Source organism: Poecile atricapillus, chromosome 27, assembly GCF_030490865.1.
Source record: "Poecile atricapillus isolate bPoeAtr1 chromosome 27, bPoeAtr1.hap1, whole genome shotgun sequence".
Taxonomy (NCBI): Eukaryota; Metazoa; Chordata; class Aves; order Passeriformes; family Paridae; genus Poecile; species Poecile atricapillus.
Window position 1 is genome coordinate 3,986,003 of NC_081275.1, and position 19,730 is coordinate 4,005,732.

At 47.8% G+C, this 19,730-nt stretch overlaps 2 protein-coding genes, 1 long non-coding RNA gene and 1 gene segment (V, D, J or C); 1 reads left to right on the forward strand and 3 right to left on the reverse strand.

The window, feature by feature from the left end:
- LOC131588716 (M1-specific T cell receptor alpha chain-like) overlaps nucleotides 1-19,730 on the reverse strand; it is a 221,624-nt gene that overhangs the window by 116,217 nt on the left and 85,677 nt on the right. The window lies entirely within an intron of this gene.
- The window catches only part of LOC131588814 (feather keratin Cos2-2-like), a 155,797-nt gene that overhangs the window by 54,600 nt on the left and 81,467 nt on the right, over nucleotides 1-19,730 (forward strand). The gene's annotated exons all lie outside the window — the stretch shown is intronic.
- Nucleotides 5,316-6,360, reverse strand: LOC131588809 (Ig heavy chain V region 6.96-like). The segment is given in 2 exon segments: nucleotides 5,316-5,918; nucleotides 6,213-6,360. Coding segments are annotated over 2 exon segments (570 nt in total).
- LOC131588819 (uncharacterized) lies at nucleotides 16,774-19,494 on the reverse strand. Its single transcript, XR_009279645.1, has 3 exons — nucleotides 19,368-19,494; nucleotides 18,958-19,154; nucleotides 16,774-16,912 (listed from the first exon to the last, which is right to left on the reverse strand). It is a non-coding gene; the product is annotated as an uncharacterized LOC131588819 (long non-coding RNA).

The window sequence follows — 19,730 nt, forward strand, 5'->3', positions numbered from 1 at the left end:
GGGCTGGGGAGGGGGAGATGCTCCCTCCTCAATGTACAGAAATACAGAGAGGTTTAAGCCACAGAAAAGATTGGGTTGGAAGAGAAATTTAAAGGCCATCTAGTCCAGCCCTCCTGCTATGATTACAGATATGAGCAAGTCCATCAGGCTGCTCAAGCCCTGCCCTATCTCTTTTCAGGTTTGGAGCAGATACAATTTCTCAGGACCATCTTTACCATCACCCTAATTTTCAACAATTTCTTCCTTCAATCTTTTTTGCATCTACCTTCTTTTTGTGTTAAACTCATACCCTTTGTCCAATCACTCCAGGCTGTGTAAGAAAGTCTGTCCCCACATTGCTCTGAAGTCCTCTTTGTATACGTGAGGCATCTTCAAAACTCACCCCTTGTGTGATCCTGTGAAAGGCTCTCAGGCACACTCATGTTTCTGCAGCTGATATAGGCCAGGGAGAAAACTGACTTTGCCTCCTCAGTCAGTGGTTTGCCACCTGAGCAGAGACACAAGGACCCTGAGCAGAGAATCACAAAGGGAATTTATTGTTTTATACTTTGCCTAAGGTGTGCCCTCACCTAGTCCATGGCAGATCCTGCTGCAGAGAAAAGCAGGTCAGATGTGTGCTGATCAGCAACTGCTGCTCACACAATCCCTGAGTGCTTGTCTTGTGCTGGATCTGTACACCCTGCTCCTGTGCAGGTGGTGCAGACGAGTGGTCAGTGGTGCAGGAAAGTACATCCTTCAAAACCCAGGCTCCATGCAGGGAGTGGAATTTCTCCAGAAATATGGCTGATTCCACTTCTGGACAGAATTCAGTGTCAGGTTTCATTGAAGGATAAATCATCTAGTCTTTTGATATGGAGCATTCTGAGGTGGGAAGAGCTGCCTGGAGGTGGGTGATCAGGACAAACCAGCCCAGGACAGAGCTCAGAGTCTCAGGCATTGCTCCTTCTTTTAAGCAGGGGAGTATTGCACTTCAGCTCTTGCCTTTCACAGCTTTTTTCACTGAGGACTTCCAGAAAGAAACTGTGCTACAGGAGTGTGGAGGATGACCCTGTGTCCTCCTCAGGCTTCAAGTTTCAAAGCTGGGAAGAACAGGGAAACCTGCAAATGATGCAAAAGAAATTTAGGGTGGGAAAATGAAAGACACACGGAAGAATGAGGAGAGCTGTTCAGCATGGCCTTGTTTTCTGTTGTTTTCTGTGTTTGTGGTGTGTGTTCTTATGTCAGAACTTAGGCTGTGTTGTTGTTCTGTGAGGCTGCAGACACAGGTCCAGGCCCCCAAGCTTTCTCATAAAGGCTCTGCCTGGCCATCAGACTTGATGCTGTTCTTTCTGGAGAGGTAGAACGGGCATAAGGAAAGGGGAGCAGAAGAGGAGCCAGCTTTGCTGCTCCTGTGTGCCAATGGGAAGATAGGAATTAATTCTTGATATTGTTTGGTTTCTGTGTGCTGATTTTGTCTTGATTATTCAACTCTCTTCATGTCCAAATGTTGAGATGAAAAATGAGGGATGGGATCACCATGCAATTTGAGATGATTTGTTGCTCAAGTAAGCCTGATAAGATATCAGTCTCAAAGGCATGAGATTTCAAGCAAATCAGCCATAGCTCAAGGTAGTCATGGATTTCCTCTTCACACAGCAATATATAACATTTTGATCCAATAGACAGCTGACACAAAACCTTTTTCTACTTATTAACCTCTCACCTTTGCTTAATTTTGCTGCACTGTGTTTTTCTCTTAGCCAATACACTGATAGGTCACGTACTCATACACACACCTCTATTACAGCTTCTAGATCCCTGCCTACTCTCTAAGTCACATTATTGCAGCTCAAACCTCACACTATTTTACCTAATAGAATTTCTTACTTACTCAGGACATATTCTTACTTATAACTATAGGAACCTAAGTTTATAATTTTTCTACTTAATGTTTTTGTATTTTTATCATTCCATTTATCCAAACTCTTTCCAAGTCTACAGATTGAACCCTTCAGCATGTGAAGAATTTTCTATTTTTCCATTTGCCACATCAAAACACACTTTTCCTCACTCCACCCTTTTGTTTCTCTCCCCCACCACAGTGAGGATGACTGAATGAGCAGCTTTTTTCTTTGTAGTCTCCTTTAACCTTGGTCACCTCCTAATCCTCATCTTATAGCAGAGAATGAGTCAATAATTCAGTGAGTGCATTGGCGTTTGACCAGCACTTAGACCCACTACACTGGGGAAAATGTGGGCCCACTGCTGAATGGGATGGGGACCAGGTGACACATGATATGGGAAAGGGCTGAGGTCCTAAATCCTTTATTCACCTCAGGCTTCAGCAGCCAGATCAGCCTTTGGGAATTCAATTTCCCAGAGGTCAAGGGGAGAGGTTGGAACAAGAAACATGTGCCCCTGCACAATCATTATCACAGAGCCCTTCTCTAGTCCATAATGAAAGGTTTTGTCCAGAAAGTCAGTGCTGAAAGCAGAACTGAATGAAGAACACACAACATCCACTATCTCCTCACCCATCAGGACCATTTGACTCACTTTTGAAGGCTCTAAATGTGGCTAAGCACAATTCCCACTTCCCAAAGCTATGCTGACTGTACCGGAGGAAAGTATGTCACTCTATTAGGAACGGCGAGAAGAACGACACAGACTCTCTTGGGAGTTGATCAGGAGGATTTCTCTCCGTTTATTGCTTCAGGTCTTTTTTATAGACCAATACATGAAAAGTACAGAAAATAAACTCTTATTGGCTAGTAAACTAACACATCACCATCACTGGTCAGTGGGGTACACCACCCCTTGACTTTCTCTTGCAAGAAAACAAGGAATAGACAAACAGCACCTGCAAGGCTGTTTTCTGTCTCTGAGGATTGTTTTAATTCCTCCTTATGAATTCCCAGGCCACTTTCCCAGGCAAGACTGAGAAAGCTATGTGGCCTTTCCACATAGGCAATTTCCACAGGCACCGTGCTCTCTATTTCAGAGTTAGCATCCATAAAAGTACAAGGTACAAGGGAGGCCAGGCAAAGCACAGAGGAAAAATGAGGCCAGACTGGAAAGGAGGCCAGCCAACGTGCTCAAAACCTGCATTTCCACAAACAGCCTCTGCAGATCCCAGAACAGATCCTCCTTCACCACAAATGGCACCAGCCCTTCTGCCACCGCTCCCTCCAGTGGTTTTTTTAGTCTCTACTGGAAGGCTTTTTTCCCTTCCAATGCCACTTTTAGTGCCACCAAGCCCAAGAGGGTTGTTTCCTGCACCTGCTGTTTCCCGACAAGAGCCATGGAGAGCAGCTGCAAGAAAGAAATACTGAGAGATCCGTTTTCCCCATCTGTCAGTTTTTGATCTATTCTGCTACAGAGCTGCTCCAGGGTGATTCTGCCCCACAGTAATACATTGCTGCATCCCCTTGCTTTGCTGCCAGGATCTGCAGTGTCAATATGTTATTGGAACTGTCAAATAATCCCTTAAAGCGATCTTGGAAATCTTCTCCATAGAAATCATCCTCATGGCAAATAAATTTGAGAGAGCCTTGTGGGCCCTGATGGTACCAGTACATGTAGTAGCTGTTCATATCATCTCCCTTCATGGAGCACTGGAATGTGACTGCATCTCCCTCTTGCACAGTCAGTTTCCTGGGGTGCTGCTCCAAGGCCATCTGGCCAGTGACAGCTGCAGAGAGCAAGAACAAGCCACAGTCACTCCAAGATTCAGCAAAGGTCAGGGCAATGCTGTTGGGGCTTTGGAATGGCACTGGACCAGTGGGAGGATAAAATGCTCCTCTTTGCAGCCAGCTGACACAGACGGGCAGAGCTGACAGCAGCTATCAAGGCTCACAAGGAAGGAGACACCACATTTCCCTCCCTCCTTTTCAGTGTCAGACAGGAAGTTTTTTTCTTATTTTCCCCAAAGTAGCAGGAAGGATTTGCACCATGGGGGAATAAATCCCTTTGTCCTTGCCAGCACAGGATGGCGAGGAACCCACTCTCCTGCCCCTGCAAGTGCTCTAGATGAGCACAGGAAGGACAAAGGCCTGTCACGGGCAATGGGGCTGGGTCCCTGTGCTGCCATCCCCCAGCTGGGCTGTGCCACAGGGGCTGCAGTGCCCCAGGAGCAGTGTCCAGTGCCAGGCCAAAGCGCTGGGCCCCAAGAGCTGAGTGCAGCAGGGAGGTGCCCTGCGTGTGCCCAGGCTGCAGAGGAGGCAGCTTGGATGGAGGTGACGAGCTCCTGGCCAGAAGAGGAGCAGGGCTGCTCTCACCGTGCTCCACAGGCACGGCTGGGCAGCTCGAGCCGGGGACCAGAGGCGGCTGCAAGCGCTCAGCACAGCTCCCCAGAGCCGTGCAGAGCCCAGGGCCACGCTCAGCCCCTGGGGCATCAGCCCTTCCCTTCACTTACCGACAATGGGCAAGAAGCCCACGCACAGGGCACTCCACATGGCCAGGCCCGCTCCGTCTGGCCTCTCTCCACCTTCTCTCTGCCTGCACAACAGCTCTGCCCAGCCCTGCCCTGCCTGGGCCTCTGTCCCTGCACTCAGGCCCAGTCCCTGCTGGTCCCTCCCTCAGTCTGTGACACCAGAGACGGGGAGAGGTGGGGCAGGAGGAGCAGAACTTGAAGCTGTTGGTGCCTTCCTGAGTGTCTCTCATTCTGCATGGTGCAAGAACATACTGTTTGTTTGGAGGAAACGTTGTGGTGGGCAAAATGTGACGTGTCTCTGAGGGGCCAGCCCTGGCCTTTCTCTCAAGAAGTCTTGCACGCTGCTGCTGATGGCACTTGGGAGCTGACCAAGGAGGCTGTCAGCTTGCCCTTCCCCTGGTCCCCTGGCCTGGCTCTGCTGAGCTGCTGCTCCCACATGGGACACCCCAGGATCTCAGCTTGGCTTGGCCAGGGCACCCCTAAGCCAAAGTGCTCCTCACCCTGCTCTCTGCACTCTGGCCCAGCAGCCAACTCACTCCCCAGCGATGACACTTCTCCAGCTGCCTCCTCCTGTCACTGCCCTCCCAGACCCCTGCCCAAGCAGCAAAGGCAACCCAGGAATCTGCAGGCACCTTGTGGAGTCTCCATGATTGGAGATATTCACAAACTGTTTGGCCATGATACTGGGGAAGTGGAGCCTGTGGAGAATCGGGGTGGGAGAGGGATGATTCTGATGGACAGCAGTGCTTGTGAAGGAACCACGGTGGTGCCATTTGAGTGCAGACTGAGGGAGGGAGGGAAAAAGAAGGAGCAGAGATAAAGTCCAGTGATTAACTGTTAAGAAATGATCCCACACCTGATTTCCTGTTGTCCCTCTGCTTTTTAGAGAGAATAGGCAGAGAATTCAGGAATGCAGCTTTGAGGATGGGCCTGGGAGCAAACAGGGATAAAGTGATAGCAAGGCATTTTATAATTGCTCACAGTTCTACTGTTAATCAAATTGGCAATAAATCAGAATCCCTGCAGTGTGCGGTAAAGGCCAGGAATGCCTGTGGGGCACAGTGATGGCACCTGACTTCTTGGAAACAGCCTTGAGACCAATTGGCTCCCTGCCCCTGGCAACTTTCACCTTCCCTGCAACCTCTGCCAGACCCTGGAAGGTTTCTGTTAAAGCTCATCTGCATTCGCTGTCGCCGTGGGACAGCACAGAAGTAGCGGGCAGAGTCCTGAACTTGCAGAGACCACAAAGAGAGATGAACTTCGGACCGGGAACTGTCCCGGGAAATCTTGGCCCGACCCTTCACTGCTGCTCCGTACTCCTCTATACTGCCCGAGGGGGAGCTGATAAAGGCCACCCACTCCAGGCTCCCTCCGGGTACCTGACGGTACCACCAAATTCCAGAATTCCTAAAGGTGAAGCCGGACCCGCGGCAGGAGAGGGTGACGGAGTCCCCGGGCGCTCGCAGCCCTCCGCCGGCCTCCTGCAGCCTCGGCTGTGCCCAGAGCCCTGCGGAGGGAGAGCGCAGCAATCGGGCAGGGAGCGAGCACGGCCCGAGGGCGCTGTCCCGGTGTCCCGGTGCCCCCGGGCCGGCACAGCCACAGCCGCCAGCCCCGGCCCACAGCCCCTGTGTGTGGCTGTGGCCCGGCCTTTGGCCGTGTTCCCTGCCCTGCCGCTGCTCCTGTCCTTTGGCCGCTCTCTGCCCTCGTCCCTGGCGCTGCTCGTGCTCCTGCTCCCGCCTGTCCCTGTGGCTGTCCCTCGTTGCCCGGCCCGGGCTCGCTGCCCTCCCCGCCCGGCTCTCACCTGGCGGCCACAAGGCCAAGGCCAAGGGCAGCAGCCACGGCCCCAGCGCGGCCGCCATCGCTGCGGGCCCCGGCTCCGCGGCAGCCGCACAGGAGCCGAGCGGAGCCGCGCTCGGGCCGCTCCCGCCCGGCCCCGCCTCGCCGGGGCAGCGCCGGCGCCTCTGCCCGCCCCGACACCCCCGCCCCGGGCCCCGGGCCCGGCCCCGCCGGGCGGGAGCAGCGCCGGCCGCGGCCGGGCCGCGTTCGCAGAGCAGCGCTGCGCGCTTGGAGAGCGCTTCTGCCAAAGCGAGCCGAGAGCTCCGTGGCCAACGCGCCCACAAATTCGCCCTCGTAGCACAGAAGCTCACTGGGAACCGGGGCTGCCTTTGGCAAAACGCTGCCAGCAGCTGAGGGAGGTGAAGGCTCCTCTCTCCTCCGCACAGCTGAGGCCACCCTTGAGCACTGGGGGCACATCTTGACTCGTCCTAGAAGAGGGAGTTGGATTTACTGGAGAGAGGGCACTGAAAGGCTGTGAAGATGATAACGGCACTGGAGGACCCGTTGCATGAGGAAGGGCTGAGAACTGGGAGTGTTTTCCGTGGAGAAAAGGAAACCTGGGGCTGGGGAAGGGGAGATGCTCCCTCCTCAATGTACAGAAATACAGAGAGGTTTAAGCCACAGAAAAGTTTGGGTTGGAAGAGAAATTTAAAGGCCATCTAGTCCAGCCCTCCTGCTATGATTACAGATATGTGCAAGTCGATCAGGCTGCTCAAGCCCTGCCCTATCTCTTTTCAGGTTTGGAGCAGATACAATTTCTCAGGACCATCTTTACCATCACCCTAATTTTCAACAATTTCTTCCTTCAATCTTTTTTGCATCTACCTTCTTTTTGTGTTAAACTCATACCCTTTGTCCAGTCACTCCAGGCTGTGTAAGAAAGTCTGTCTCCATGTTGCTCTTTGTATATGTGAGGCATCTTCAAAACTCACCCCTTGTGTGATCCTGTGAAAGGCTCTCAGGCACACTCATGTCTCTGCAGCTGATATAGGCCAGGGAGAAAACTGACTTTGCCTCCTCAGTCAGTGGTTTGCCACCTGAGCAGAGACACAAGGACCCTGAGCAGAGAATCACAAAGGGAATTTATTGTTTTATACTTTGCCTAAGGTGTGCCCTCACCTAGTCCATGGCAGATCCTGCTGCAGAGAAAAGCAGGTCAGATGTGTGCTGATCAGCAACTGCTGCTCACACAATCCCTGAGTGCTTGTCCTGTGCTGGATCCGTACACCCTGCTCCTGTGCAGGTGGTGCAGACGGGTGGTCAGTGGTGCAGGAAAGTACATCCTTCAAAACCCAGGCTCCATGCAGGGAGTGGAATTTCTCCAGAATTCTGGCTGATTCCACTTCTGGACAGAATTCAGTGTCAGGTTTCATTGAAGGATAAATCATCTAGTCTTTTGATATGGAGCATTCTGAGGTGGGAAGAGCTGCCTGGAGGTGGGTGATCAGGACAAACCAGCCCAGGACAGAGCTCAGAGTCTCAGGCACTATTTCTTCTTTTAAGCAGGGGAGTATTGCACTTCAGCTCTTGCTTTTCACAGCTTTTTTCACTGAGGACTTCCAGAAAGAAACTGTGCTACAGGAGCGTGGAGGATGACCCTGTGTCCTCCTCAGGCTTCAAGTTTCAACGCTGGGAAGAACAGGGAAACCTGCAAATGATACAAAAGAAATTTAGGGTGGGAAAATGAAAGACACACGGAAGAATGAGGAGAGCTGTTCAGCATGGCCTTGTTTTCTGTTGTTTTCTGTTGTTTTCTGTGTTTGTGGTGTGTGTTCTTATGTCAGAACTTAGGCTGTGTTGTTGTTCTGTGAGGCTGCAGACACAGGTCCAGGCCCCCAAGCTTTCTCATAAAGGCTCTGCCTGGCCATCAGACTTGATGCTGTTCTTTCTGGAGAGGTAGAACGGGCATAAGGAAAGGGGAGCAGAAGAGGAGCCAGCTTTGCTGCTCCTGTGTGCCAATGGGAAGATAGGAATTAATTCTTGATATTGTTTGGTTTCTGTGTGCTGATTTTGTCTTGATTATTCAACTCTCTTCATGTCCAAATGTTGAGATGAAAAATGAGGGATGGGATCATCATGCAATTTGAGATGATTTGTTGCTCAAGTAAGCCTGATAAGATATCAGTCTCAAAGGCATGAGATTTCAAGCAAATCAGCCATAGCTCAAGGTAGTCATGGATTTCCTCTTCACACAGCAATATATAACATTTTGATCCAATAGACAGCTGACACAAAACCTTTTTCTACTTATTAACCTCTCACCTTTGCTTAATTTTGCTGCACTGTGTTTTTCTCTTAGCCAATACACTGATAGGTCACGTACTCATACACACACCTCTATTACAGCTTCTAGATCCCTGCCTACTCTATAAGTCACATTATTGCAGCTCAAACCTCACACTATTTTACCTAATAGAATTTCTTACTTACTCAGGACATATTCTTACTTATAACTATAGGAACCTAAGTTTATAATTTTTCTACTTAATGCTTTTGTACCTTTATCATTCCATTTATCCAGGCTCTTTCCAAGGCTACAGATTGAACCCTTCAGCATGTGAAGAATTTTCTATTTTTCCATTTGCCACATCAAAACACACTTTTCCTCACTCCACCCTTTTGTTTCTCTCCCCCACCACAGTGAGGATGACTGAATGAGCAGCTTTTTTCTTTGTAGTCTCCTTTAACCTTGGTCACCTCCTAATCCTCATCTTATAGCACAGAATGAGTCAATAATTCAGTGAGTGCATTGGCGTTTGACCAGCACTTAGACCCACTACACTGGGGAAAATGTGGGCCCACTGCTGAATGGGATGGGGACCTGGTGACACATGATATGGGAAAGGGCTGAGGTCCTGAATCCTTTATTCACCTCAGGCTTCAGCAGCCAGATCAGCCTTTGGGAATTCAATTTCCCAGAGGTCAAGGGGAGAGGTTGGAACAAGAAACATGTGCCCCTGCACAACCATTATCACAGAGCCCTTCTCTAGTCCATAATGAAAGGCTTTGTCCAGAAAGTCAGTGCTGAAAGCAGAACTGAATGAAGAACACACAACATCCACTATCTCCTCACCCATCAGGACCATTTGACTCACTGTTGAAGGCTCTAAATGTGGCTAAGCACAATTCCCACTTCCCAAAGCTATACTGACTGTACCGGAGGAAAGTATGTCACTCTATTAGGAACGGCGAGAAGAACGACACAGACTCTCTTGGGAGTTGATCAGGAGAATTTCTCTCCGTTTATTGCTTCAGGTCTTTTTTATAGACCAATCCATGAAAAGTACAGAAAAGAAACTCTTATTGGCTAGTAAACTAACACATCACCATCACTGGTCAGTGGGGTACACCACCCCTCGACTTTCTCTTGCAAGAAAACAAGGAATAGACAAACAGCACCTGCAAGGCTGTTTTCTGTCTCTGAGGATTGATTTAATTCCTCCTTATGAATTCCCAGGCCACTTTCCCAGGCAAGACTGAGAAAGCTATGTGGCCTTTCCACATAGGCAATTTCCACAGGCACTGTGCTCTCTATTTCAGAGTTAGCATCCATAAAAGTACAAGGTACAAGGGAGGCCAGGCAAAGCACAGAGGAAAAATGAGGCCAGACTGGAAAGGAGGCCAGCCAACGTGCTCAAAACCTGCATTTCCACAAACAGCCTCTGCAGATCCCAGAACAGATCCTCCTGCACCATAAATGGCACCAGCCCTTCTGCCACCGCTCCCTCCAGTGGTTTTTTTAGTCTCTACTGGAAGGCTTTTTTCCCTTCCAATGCCACTTTTAGTGCCACCAAGCCCAAGAGGGTTGTTTCCTGCACCTGCTGTTTCCTGACAAGAGCCCTGGGGAGGAGCTGCAAGAAAGAAATACTGAGAGATCCGTTTTCCCCATCTGTCAGTTCTTGATCTATTCTGCTACAGAGCTGCTCCAGGGTGATTCTGCCCCACAGTAATACATTGCTGCATCCCCTTGCTTTGCTGCCAGGATCTGCAGTGTCAATATGTTATTGGAACTGTCAAATAATCCCTTAAAGCGATCTTGGAAATCCTCTCCATAGAAATCATCCTCATGGCAAATAAATTTGAGAGACCCTTGTGGGCCCTGACGGTACCAGTACATGTAGTAGCTGTTCATATCATCTCCCTTCATGGAGCACTGGAATGTGACTGCATCTCCCTCTTGCACAGTCAGTTTCCTGGGGTGCTGCTCCAAGGCCATCTGGCCAGTGACAGCTGCAGAGAGCAAGAACAAGCCACAGTCACTCCAAGATTCAGCAAAGGTCGGGGCAATGCTGGTGGGGCTTTGCAATGGCACTGGACCAGTGGGAGGATAAAATGCTCCTCTTTGCAGCCAGCTGACACAGATGGGTAGAGCTGACAGCAGTTATCAAAGCTCACAAGGAAGGAGACACCACATTTCCCTCCCTCCTTTTCAGTGTCAGACAGGAAGTTTTTTTCTGATTTTCCCCAAAGTAGCAGGAAGGATTTGCACCATGGGGGAATAAATCCCTTTGTCCTTGCCAGGACAGGATGGCAAGGAACCCACTCTCCTGCCCCTGCAAGTGCTCTAGATGAGCACAGGAAGGACGAAGGCCTGTCACGGGCAATGGGGCTGGGTCCCTGTGCTGCCATCCCCCAGCTGGGCTGTGCCACAGGGGCCGCAGTGCCCCAGGAGCAGTGTCCAGTGCCAGGCCAAAGCGCTGGGCCCCAAGAGCTGAGTGCAGCAGGGAGGTGCCCTGCGTGTGCCCAGGCTGCAGAGGAGGCAGCTTGGATGGAGGTGACGAGCTCCTGGCCAGAAGAGGAGCAGGGCTGCTCTCACCATGCTCCACAGGCACGGCTGGGCAGCTCGAGCCGGGGACCAGAGGCAGCTGCAAGCGCTCAGCACAGCTCCCCAGAGCCGTGCAGAGCCCAGGGCCACGCTCAGCCCCTGGGGCATCAGCCCTTCCCTTCACTTACCGACAATGGGCAAGAAGCCCACGCACAGGGCACTCCACATGGCCAGGCCCGCTCCGTCTGGCCTCTCTCCACCTTCTCTCTGCCTGCACAACAGCTCTGCCCAGCCCTGCCCTGCCTGGGCCTCTGTCCCTGCACTCAGGCCCAGTCCCTGCTGGTCCCTCCCTCAGTCTGTGACACCAGAGACGGGGAGAGGTGGGGCAGGAGGAGCAGAACTTGAAGCTGTTGGTGCCTTCCTGGGTGTCTCTCACCCTGTGTGCTCCCCATCTTTCCTTTAAGCCCTCCCCATATTCACACTTTCTGTGATCCTGTGAAAGTGCCTCGGGCTTGGTTTGGACTGGGTCAGTGGGAACACTGAATTTGGAAATACCATTCCTGAACCACAGCAGCCTTATTTGGCATCCAGTGTGTGGCATGAAGGGTGGAGAGAAGAACAGATCTGCCCAGATTGGGTTGGAAACAAATCTGATCCAAGTATTACTTGTATTAGCCACCAGTGCCAATGCTGCTTGGGCTGTAGCTGTGGCTGTGGTAGCTGACCCTGTGTATGTTCCTGTATGTGCTCCTCATGATGATTTTGTGCAGGGCTGTGGGCATTGACAAGGGCATTGGGACAGAAACTCTCAGCCTCTGGGGGTGATTCCTGTCAAGTGTTAGAGAAAGATATTCTCCCAAGGATGATCTAGCAGTGCACCCAAGTGGGTGGAACATCGTGGCCAGAGACTCTACTTGTCATTCAAATAGAACTGTATGTGCAAAATGCCTGTTAGAGATGCCCAGTAATGAAGGCTGGGGTGTCTCTACTCTGTCTGCTTGCAGGTTATGTTTCAGTAGAGGTCACAAAAGATGAAGTGTCCTGATGATGGGAGGCTTTGGTGTAGTCAGGAATAAACCAAGGCTTTCCCTACAGAAATCATAGAGTTGGTATCTATTTTCAAAGCTGTGCTTTGGAAAGACAGACATTTCCAAGAGCACTGCAGTGCACTCCCCAGTCCTGAATAGCTTTGCAGGGGAAGATCAGGTTCCGAATTCTTCAGTTCAGACCATATCTGCTGACTGAAATATAAGGGAGAGAAAGGCAACTTACCTTACAGTCAGGTAAATACCCATACTCCTAATGAGTTTCTTTTTACTTTAGATCTAATTTTGTCCAGAGCTGTTTAGTATTTTGGGACACCAAACAGATAGGTCAGGTTATGCCCAGCTGATGCAAGAAAAGGATTATTATGGAGTATTTTTAATGCTGTGTAAGAAAACAGAAGGATTTAGTTGTACAAAAAGCTATTTAATATTAACCATTCTCTTGGAGTTCTTCATGACACTTCCCCACATAACCTCTTGGGGAGAGGTTTATTCTTTCAAGATGCTTTTAATGTTCTCATCCACAGGAGAGAGCTCTCACCATTCTGACTTGCTCAGCAGGACAGGTGTCAGACACCACACTCTATGAGTGAGACTCACCAAGGGGGAGGAAAAATAAATGTGCTAGAAATGAAAATTCTCCTCAAACTACTTAAAAAGTTTTATTGAAGTTCACATTGTGGGTGGTCTTGTCCCTGAAACTACGGGAAAAACAAAATCTCTCCAACAGCATTTTTTAGTGTTAGAGAATCAAGGCATTACTTTCTTTTGGCCAGGATGTTGTTCTGGCCAGGATGTGCTACAGAAATAATTTCATCCACTCATTGAGCAGGTTGTGCAGAGAAAATCCTTCCATCACACAAGGTTTTCACTAGATTTTTCTTGTACTTATACAGTCAAAACCCAGAGAAATTCATTGGTTCAGTGGTTATTGGTCCCAAATTCCACAGTTTGTAGGATTTGGTTTCCTATTCATCCCTTCAGCCTTGATGTTATGTCAGTTCTCATTCTTCATTCAATAGAGGTAGTACTGATAAAATACATTGTACCAAAGAGTTCTGCTTAAAATCATCCTGCATTATTTTGGTATCATGGGATCCCTTACAGGACAATATTGTTTATTCAGATTTCAGGATAATTGTACATGCAAAGATGCATCATTTAACAGAGGGTCTTTATAATGTGGAGAACAGTTTCTCTACCAAACTGTCCTCATCTTATGTCAGCTGGGAGAGCTGCAGATTCTGTCCCCTTATGTGGAATTAACCACACTAACACAACCTCACTGTTGGACTGAACAAAAGCTCCCAGTTGTGGGGTTTCTTCTGGAAACAATCCAATTTTCCTGTTTTCTTAAGCTGCAGGTTCTGCATTGCCAATGCAAAGTGAAAAGCCACTGCTTAGTGGGGGCAACCTGGGACCCTGTCATGAAATGAGGGCTTTAGGTCAATGAAACTCTCTCTGTCAGAGGAGTCAGCAAGAGCAGGATTCATACAAATTTGCCAAAGGGTGGCACAGTCCAACAGCAACACTCACCCTGCAGCTTTATTACATGGATGCATCAGAAACAGGACCATTGAACTGGAATTAATTTGGAAAGATTGGTGCAGAGATGGAGGGCAAGAAAGGGGTAGAGCTGTAAAAGGATGTCCCTCCCAGGGAGTCAAGAGCTACAGAAATGACTCCCCTGCTTTCTAAACTCCTTCACAGAGGAGGTGTGCACGGATCCAATCCTAGTCTCACACTTCACCAAGACTTTATAACTAAGGGATTATAACAGCAATTAATCACTGACCTTTCCTTCCTGTCAATCTGATTCCAGCGGTTTAGGCTAAGGGAGTATTCTGAAAATAGAAATCTGCCTGAGAGATTGGGAAAAGGTGTGGAGTGCTTGAGAAAAAGGTTCTGGGTGTCATTGCAAGATCAGGATAAAAACACTGGTGAATGGCTCCCCACAATTTATGTTATGGTGGTGGAATGCACTAAATGAGCATTTTACTGGATTTGGATTTGCCATGGAAATTCCACATTTTCCACATTGTACAGCCACTTTTGCAAGGCCTGAGGGTCTTCTCTGGGTGTCTGCAGGGCCTGAGGGTCTGACCTGACCCAGCTTAATGCAGCTCACCTTGCCATGTCCTCTGCAGAGGCTCTGTTGAAGCCAGCAGGATCTCAGGCAGGGGGAGGAAAGGCTTTTTTGCCCTTCAGGATGTGGTTAAGTTGTTTTTTCAAAAGCAGGGGAGGGTTGGTGCTGCCTGGTGGAACTGAGTCAGAAATGGTGACCACAGCATCCTGCCTGGTGCTTGTGAGAGGGCCATGAGCTGGGGAAGGTGTGTGCTGGGCTCTGGAGGGTAAGAACCAAGTTGCTATGGAAACTATCACTGCATCAAACCACCCGATGTTATTGCCTGGTGGCCCCTTCCCCCTATCAGAAAGTGCAAAACAACAGCAGGGTTTCTTCTCTGCTGATGTGAGCATTGTCCTCCCTCATGCCTTCAGCAAGGACTCCCCTCACTGAGGCTCTTGAATGTGCCAGAGACACTTCCCTGCAGAGTCTGGAAAAGACAAAATCAGCCAACAGGAAATCTACATTATCAAAGCTGTTTTTCTAATCCCAGTGGGCTTCAGGTGAGTTGGATTTCAGCTGTCCCCATCCTGCTTTGGAAGAAAAAGCACAGAAACCCCACAGCATTTTGGCCTGGCACAACTTTATTTTCATCACTACTACAGGAACCTAAAATGCACATGAGATACATTTGGCAGAAGAAATAGAGGCTTCATAAAGAAATGAACATTTTCTGCTTGAATTAAATCACTTGAGATCCTACACAGTTCTTCTCATCTGCAATACACACTTGATGTTATTAAATCTGTCTAAAACCCAGAGCCAGAAATGGCAGCTCCAGGGCTTGAATTCTCTCAGCAGTAATACTCCAGTTCTAGAGGCAGTAACACAACATGCCTGGCAAAGGGGCTTTTGAAAGGCCACAGGTATAGAGTCAGCACTGGAGTTTTCAAAACTATTGATGCAGGTTGGACACTTGTGTACAAATGCCAGAAGAGTGGCGAGATCTGCTAAGCAGGAGGATGAGGATAAATTCACCCTCCTCAGTTCTCAGAGGAGAGGAAACAGCAAAAGCACTTAAAACTCTTCAGTGTAAATCAGCTGGCCAGGCAGGAGTGAAGAGGATTCAATGTCTTGAGGGGAAGGTGCTGCCTTGTGTCCTGGCTGGTCTCTGTCAGCTGCTCTGCCCCTGCTTGTTCAACCCCCTTGTATTGCTGGTTCACGTTCTTTCCTGCTCTTCTTCGGGTTCCTCTTGCCTTCATTCCCCATGACTGGAAGAGCAGAGGGAGGTTTAAAGTACATTTAATGAAACTGGGCCTATGAACCATTGTTTGATGGCTGTGTGCTCCTTACCTCAGAAAAGAAACAACTTGATACTCATGAGGGCATTGAAGGCGATGCTCTTTGCCAGCAGGACTCGCAAACCCAACACAGCCATGGACAGCATGTTCACTCTCTGCCCTTCAGGATCTGCTCAGTGACCAGAAAAGAGGAGAGAGATCATGGTCTAGCCTTTGATGTTGTGATCGTGGCAGAAATTGGAAAAACCCCAGGTGACAGAGAAAGGAAGAGCAGCAAAGGAACAGACGATAGAGAACTTGGCAAGAACAGGGGAGCCCAGGCTCAGTGTCCATTGCTTTTTGCTTCCTGGGGCTTGTGTGTAACTGCAGGAGCAACCTTGGAACAGCAGCTTGTGTCTGCTGAACATGTTGTGTTGTGACTCCTCTGCCCTGGAGAAAAGACATTTCCATGCCTTTATCCCCCAAGAGTGATGTAACTGCACAACGTGTTTGGGTAACTCACCTTGTGCAGAGGTGTCTGTGCTGTTGCAGACCCTCTTACTGGCCTCTGTTACTGGTTCTTCATCCTCCTCTTCTGTAGCTTGATAAGGAAAAGGCATTTTAATCTATATCCATGTTTTATAAACATTAAAAATTTGTTCATGTGGCATTTGCTGTAGGAACCAGGGGAAAGAGGAGACTGGTCCTCAGCTGGTCAGGATTAATTCCAACATTAATTTCAGGTGAAAATTCCTCCATGCAATTGCAGGAAACAGTAGAATTCCTGCATTGTTTTGGTATTATTTTCTGAATGACCTTCAAGCCTAAAAAAACAATACCTCAAAATATTTCGTTTATTTCTTTAGTTAAAAATTCTCACAACACACCCCATGTTTTAATTTTTTCTTGATATTGGAAAGGCTGTTCCAGCTTCTACTACACGGTAAATATTAGGTACAGGGTGAAATATTTTGTCATAAGGAAATTCACATTTTAAAAAAATAGAGTGTGTCTTCCTTATTCTCCAAAAAAAATGCATCTCCACATAATTAAATAGTTGAAAGCATTTCTTCCAGATGCTTTGAAACATCTTTCAGCTCTCCCTGCTGAAATACCAAATGGCTTTCTCATTTCTGCTGCCTGCCCAGGGCAATGCTGTCACAAAGGAGGACACAAAACCCCCATGGGTCACTGTCTCCAGAAATAAGTGACAGTTGTGCCACCAAACTGTACCTGGCTGTGATGTTATTGTGCTGTTGGCAAATTTGGCTGTGCAGGTCACCTCTGTGTCTTGTGTCACATTGGCCACCTTAATTGCATTGTACAGCCCCTCTGATGTCAAAATAGATGTGCTCTGTTCATATACGACCTCTGTAGCAGGCATCTCCAAGCTGATGTTCTTTGTAAGGAAGTTCCTTGCCAAACAAGCTGCTTTCCCAGTGCTGCCACCTTCTTTCAGTTTCCTTGATTTCATCACAATGACTTGAGGGAGAGAAGTTTTTGGAGTGTCTGTAAAGAAAAGCGTGCTTTGGACAGGACTGATTTTACTGCAAGCTTACCCAAGTGCTGCCTGACTGAAAATTCTTAAGTACTATGGCTGTGACTAATTTGTATTCATTTACTCATACTCATTTACTGTCTTTTATGTCATTATTCCTTGCCATTAGAGGTACAAGTAAAGAAACAAGATTGCTTAAACTCTCACCCATCTCTCTTACAAGAAAATTATTGCTCTCAATAGTATATAGTAGCCAAGAAATCATTGTGATACCATGATTTGTTTTTTAAACAAAAGACATTTGCCTCTAGGTCAGGTCGTATGTGGAATATTAAGGGTGATATCAAAAAGCAATGTCAGCACTTAACTCAGACGAACAATTTGAATTAGAGTAAAAACTTGTAACTGAAAGGAATCATCCAGCAGCCTTCCTTGTCAAAAAGGGCTCAGCTCATGAGAGGCTGTCAGACACATCCACAAAGATTTTACATGTCTAGCTTGAAAGGAGTATCCTGAGGGGTCCCCTGAGGTAAAGAAGGTGCATTAGGCTTTCCATTTTGGTGTGGTGATTGCCTGGCAGTCAGGTCAAGAGATCCCTCAGGTCTAACATTTTGTTCAGCCTAGGGTACTGATGGAAATTAGATCAGGGGGCTCTGATTTTACATCGTTTCCCCATCAGCCCCATGCCACTGCTGAGGAACTGCGGTGAAAGCCAAATCGTGCTCTGCCAGAATTTCATGGGTCATGTCTGACCAAACAGGCAGAACTACACACTTAAAATGCATATCAGTATCTCCCAAAGAAATTCAGAACCAAAAGGGAAACGTTTCTCACATCCTGGAAATTTTGGCTTCAACTTAGTAAGTATTTCAGCAGACTCAAAAGGGACTTGGATACTTCAGACTCAATATCTTTTACTGTCCAACAGAATCCCAGAGTCTCTCTGCAGCTCTGAACATATCCTGTCTTTAGCAAGGAAAAGAAAACCATCAAACGGCATTTAAAGAAGAGGTCTTTCTTCAGAATGATATCCTTGCATTCCTTTGTCCCTTTGGAATGGGAAGTGCACTGAGATTGTTCCCAAATACACATTTATGCCCATGAAACATATCCTACAGACATGGACAGATATTAGGCAGCACCCAGGGCAGTGCCATGCCCTTCTGGAAGGAGAGCTGGAGGTTTTAGGGATGTAAAATAACATGCAACATTCTTGCAGCACTTTGAAGACATGCTGACCACTGAAAGCACAGCAACAATTTGTGAGGGATGCCTCTGAACCTTTAGGATAACACAGATCAACTTCAAAAACCCCGCTGCCACCCCAATATTCTCATTCCCATAAAAAAACCTCGTATTGACGTGCACCTTTTTTGTACATCGTGGAATTCCAGATAAAGATAGGAATAACTAAGGCTTCTTATAATCCCTACTCCCCACACTGGTCTTTCCAGATCCCACACAACCTGGGAGCCAATTGTCTTTCATTCCAGCAGTTTATTGCATATGAGGCACTTGTGAGAATTTAAGCCCAAGGCCATTTAACCTCCTTGCTCCTCCTGTGTCCCCAGGCCAGTGCAGTTACTTACCTGGGGACACTGTCAGTGTGGTGCTGGCATCCAAGCAGAACTTCTCAAACCAGGCAGTTACAGATGTGTCTCAGAACTCCTCAGCAGTGTGAGCTCTTCCCTGAGCTCAGCATTCCTGCCCCAAGCCAGTCAATGAAAATCCACTGGAGAATTGGACACTTGACAGTAAATTTGAGCCAGAGTGCTGCCCAAGCTGGGAAGAAGTTATCACATGCTAAGCAGTGCCCTGCTGGTGTTTGGGGATGATGGAATAATGGTGCTATGCAGAGTCAGCCCAGTTGTTCCTGGGAAACCTTCCTGAGCAGATGCAAGCTGAGGATTTGGCTTGAAAGCCTGGCTGGAGAGCAAGTGCACTCAAGGGATTATTGCAGCTGAAAATTCTTTCATTGAATCTAAATCTTTAAATTCCTTTTTCACCCCCACCTCCATTTTAAATGAAATTTGAGAAATAAAGGAATGCCACTTACTTGGTACAACTGTGAGTGTCGTCCCTGGTCCAAATAGAAGCTTATCTATCCCACACTGCTAAGACTTATTCCAATAACCCACTCTTTCCACATGGTATTCAAAAGTTTTGTAAAAACAGGCAATGAAAAGCCATTAGTCCTAATTATCCATGGGTGCAAGTTTATGAGGAGATCCAGAGGTACCTTTAGTTCCAAAACTGGAAAAGGAAACGAAGTTAATGGAATAGTTCAGTGATTTCAAATAGCTTGATTGAGTATAGAATTTTAAACTTCTCCCTTTCTTCCACCTTTTAGAACCCCCATGAGCTCTTTTATGCATCCAGGGTAAAAGGCAATATAGAAAGAATGTTCTATTTTTTCTTCTTTATCATTACAGTCACCCATCTCCTTTTTCTCCCAAAATATCTCACCTTTTTTCCCTCTTTCTCTTTTTGTACAGGTCCCTCTGCTGTTTATATCATTGTGATACCCTATCCACCCAAACACAGTGATATATTTCATAGCAAAAACTGTCTCTGTTCCACTACACAGAATTTTGGATTATACAGGCAGTCACATGACTTCCTCCGTGGTTTAAGACCCAACGTATTAAGAAACACCATATGGCTTTCAAGGAAGGATCTAAAATAATATCAGAAATGTTGATATGTAAGTGAGAAATTTGGGATTACATGGCAGCCCTGAAAAGTCAGAGAGTTAAGCTGCATAGAAAGCAGGAAAATAATCAGTTCTTCCCATGTTATTTCAAAGCATTTCTTGCAGTGCAGTCTATT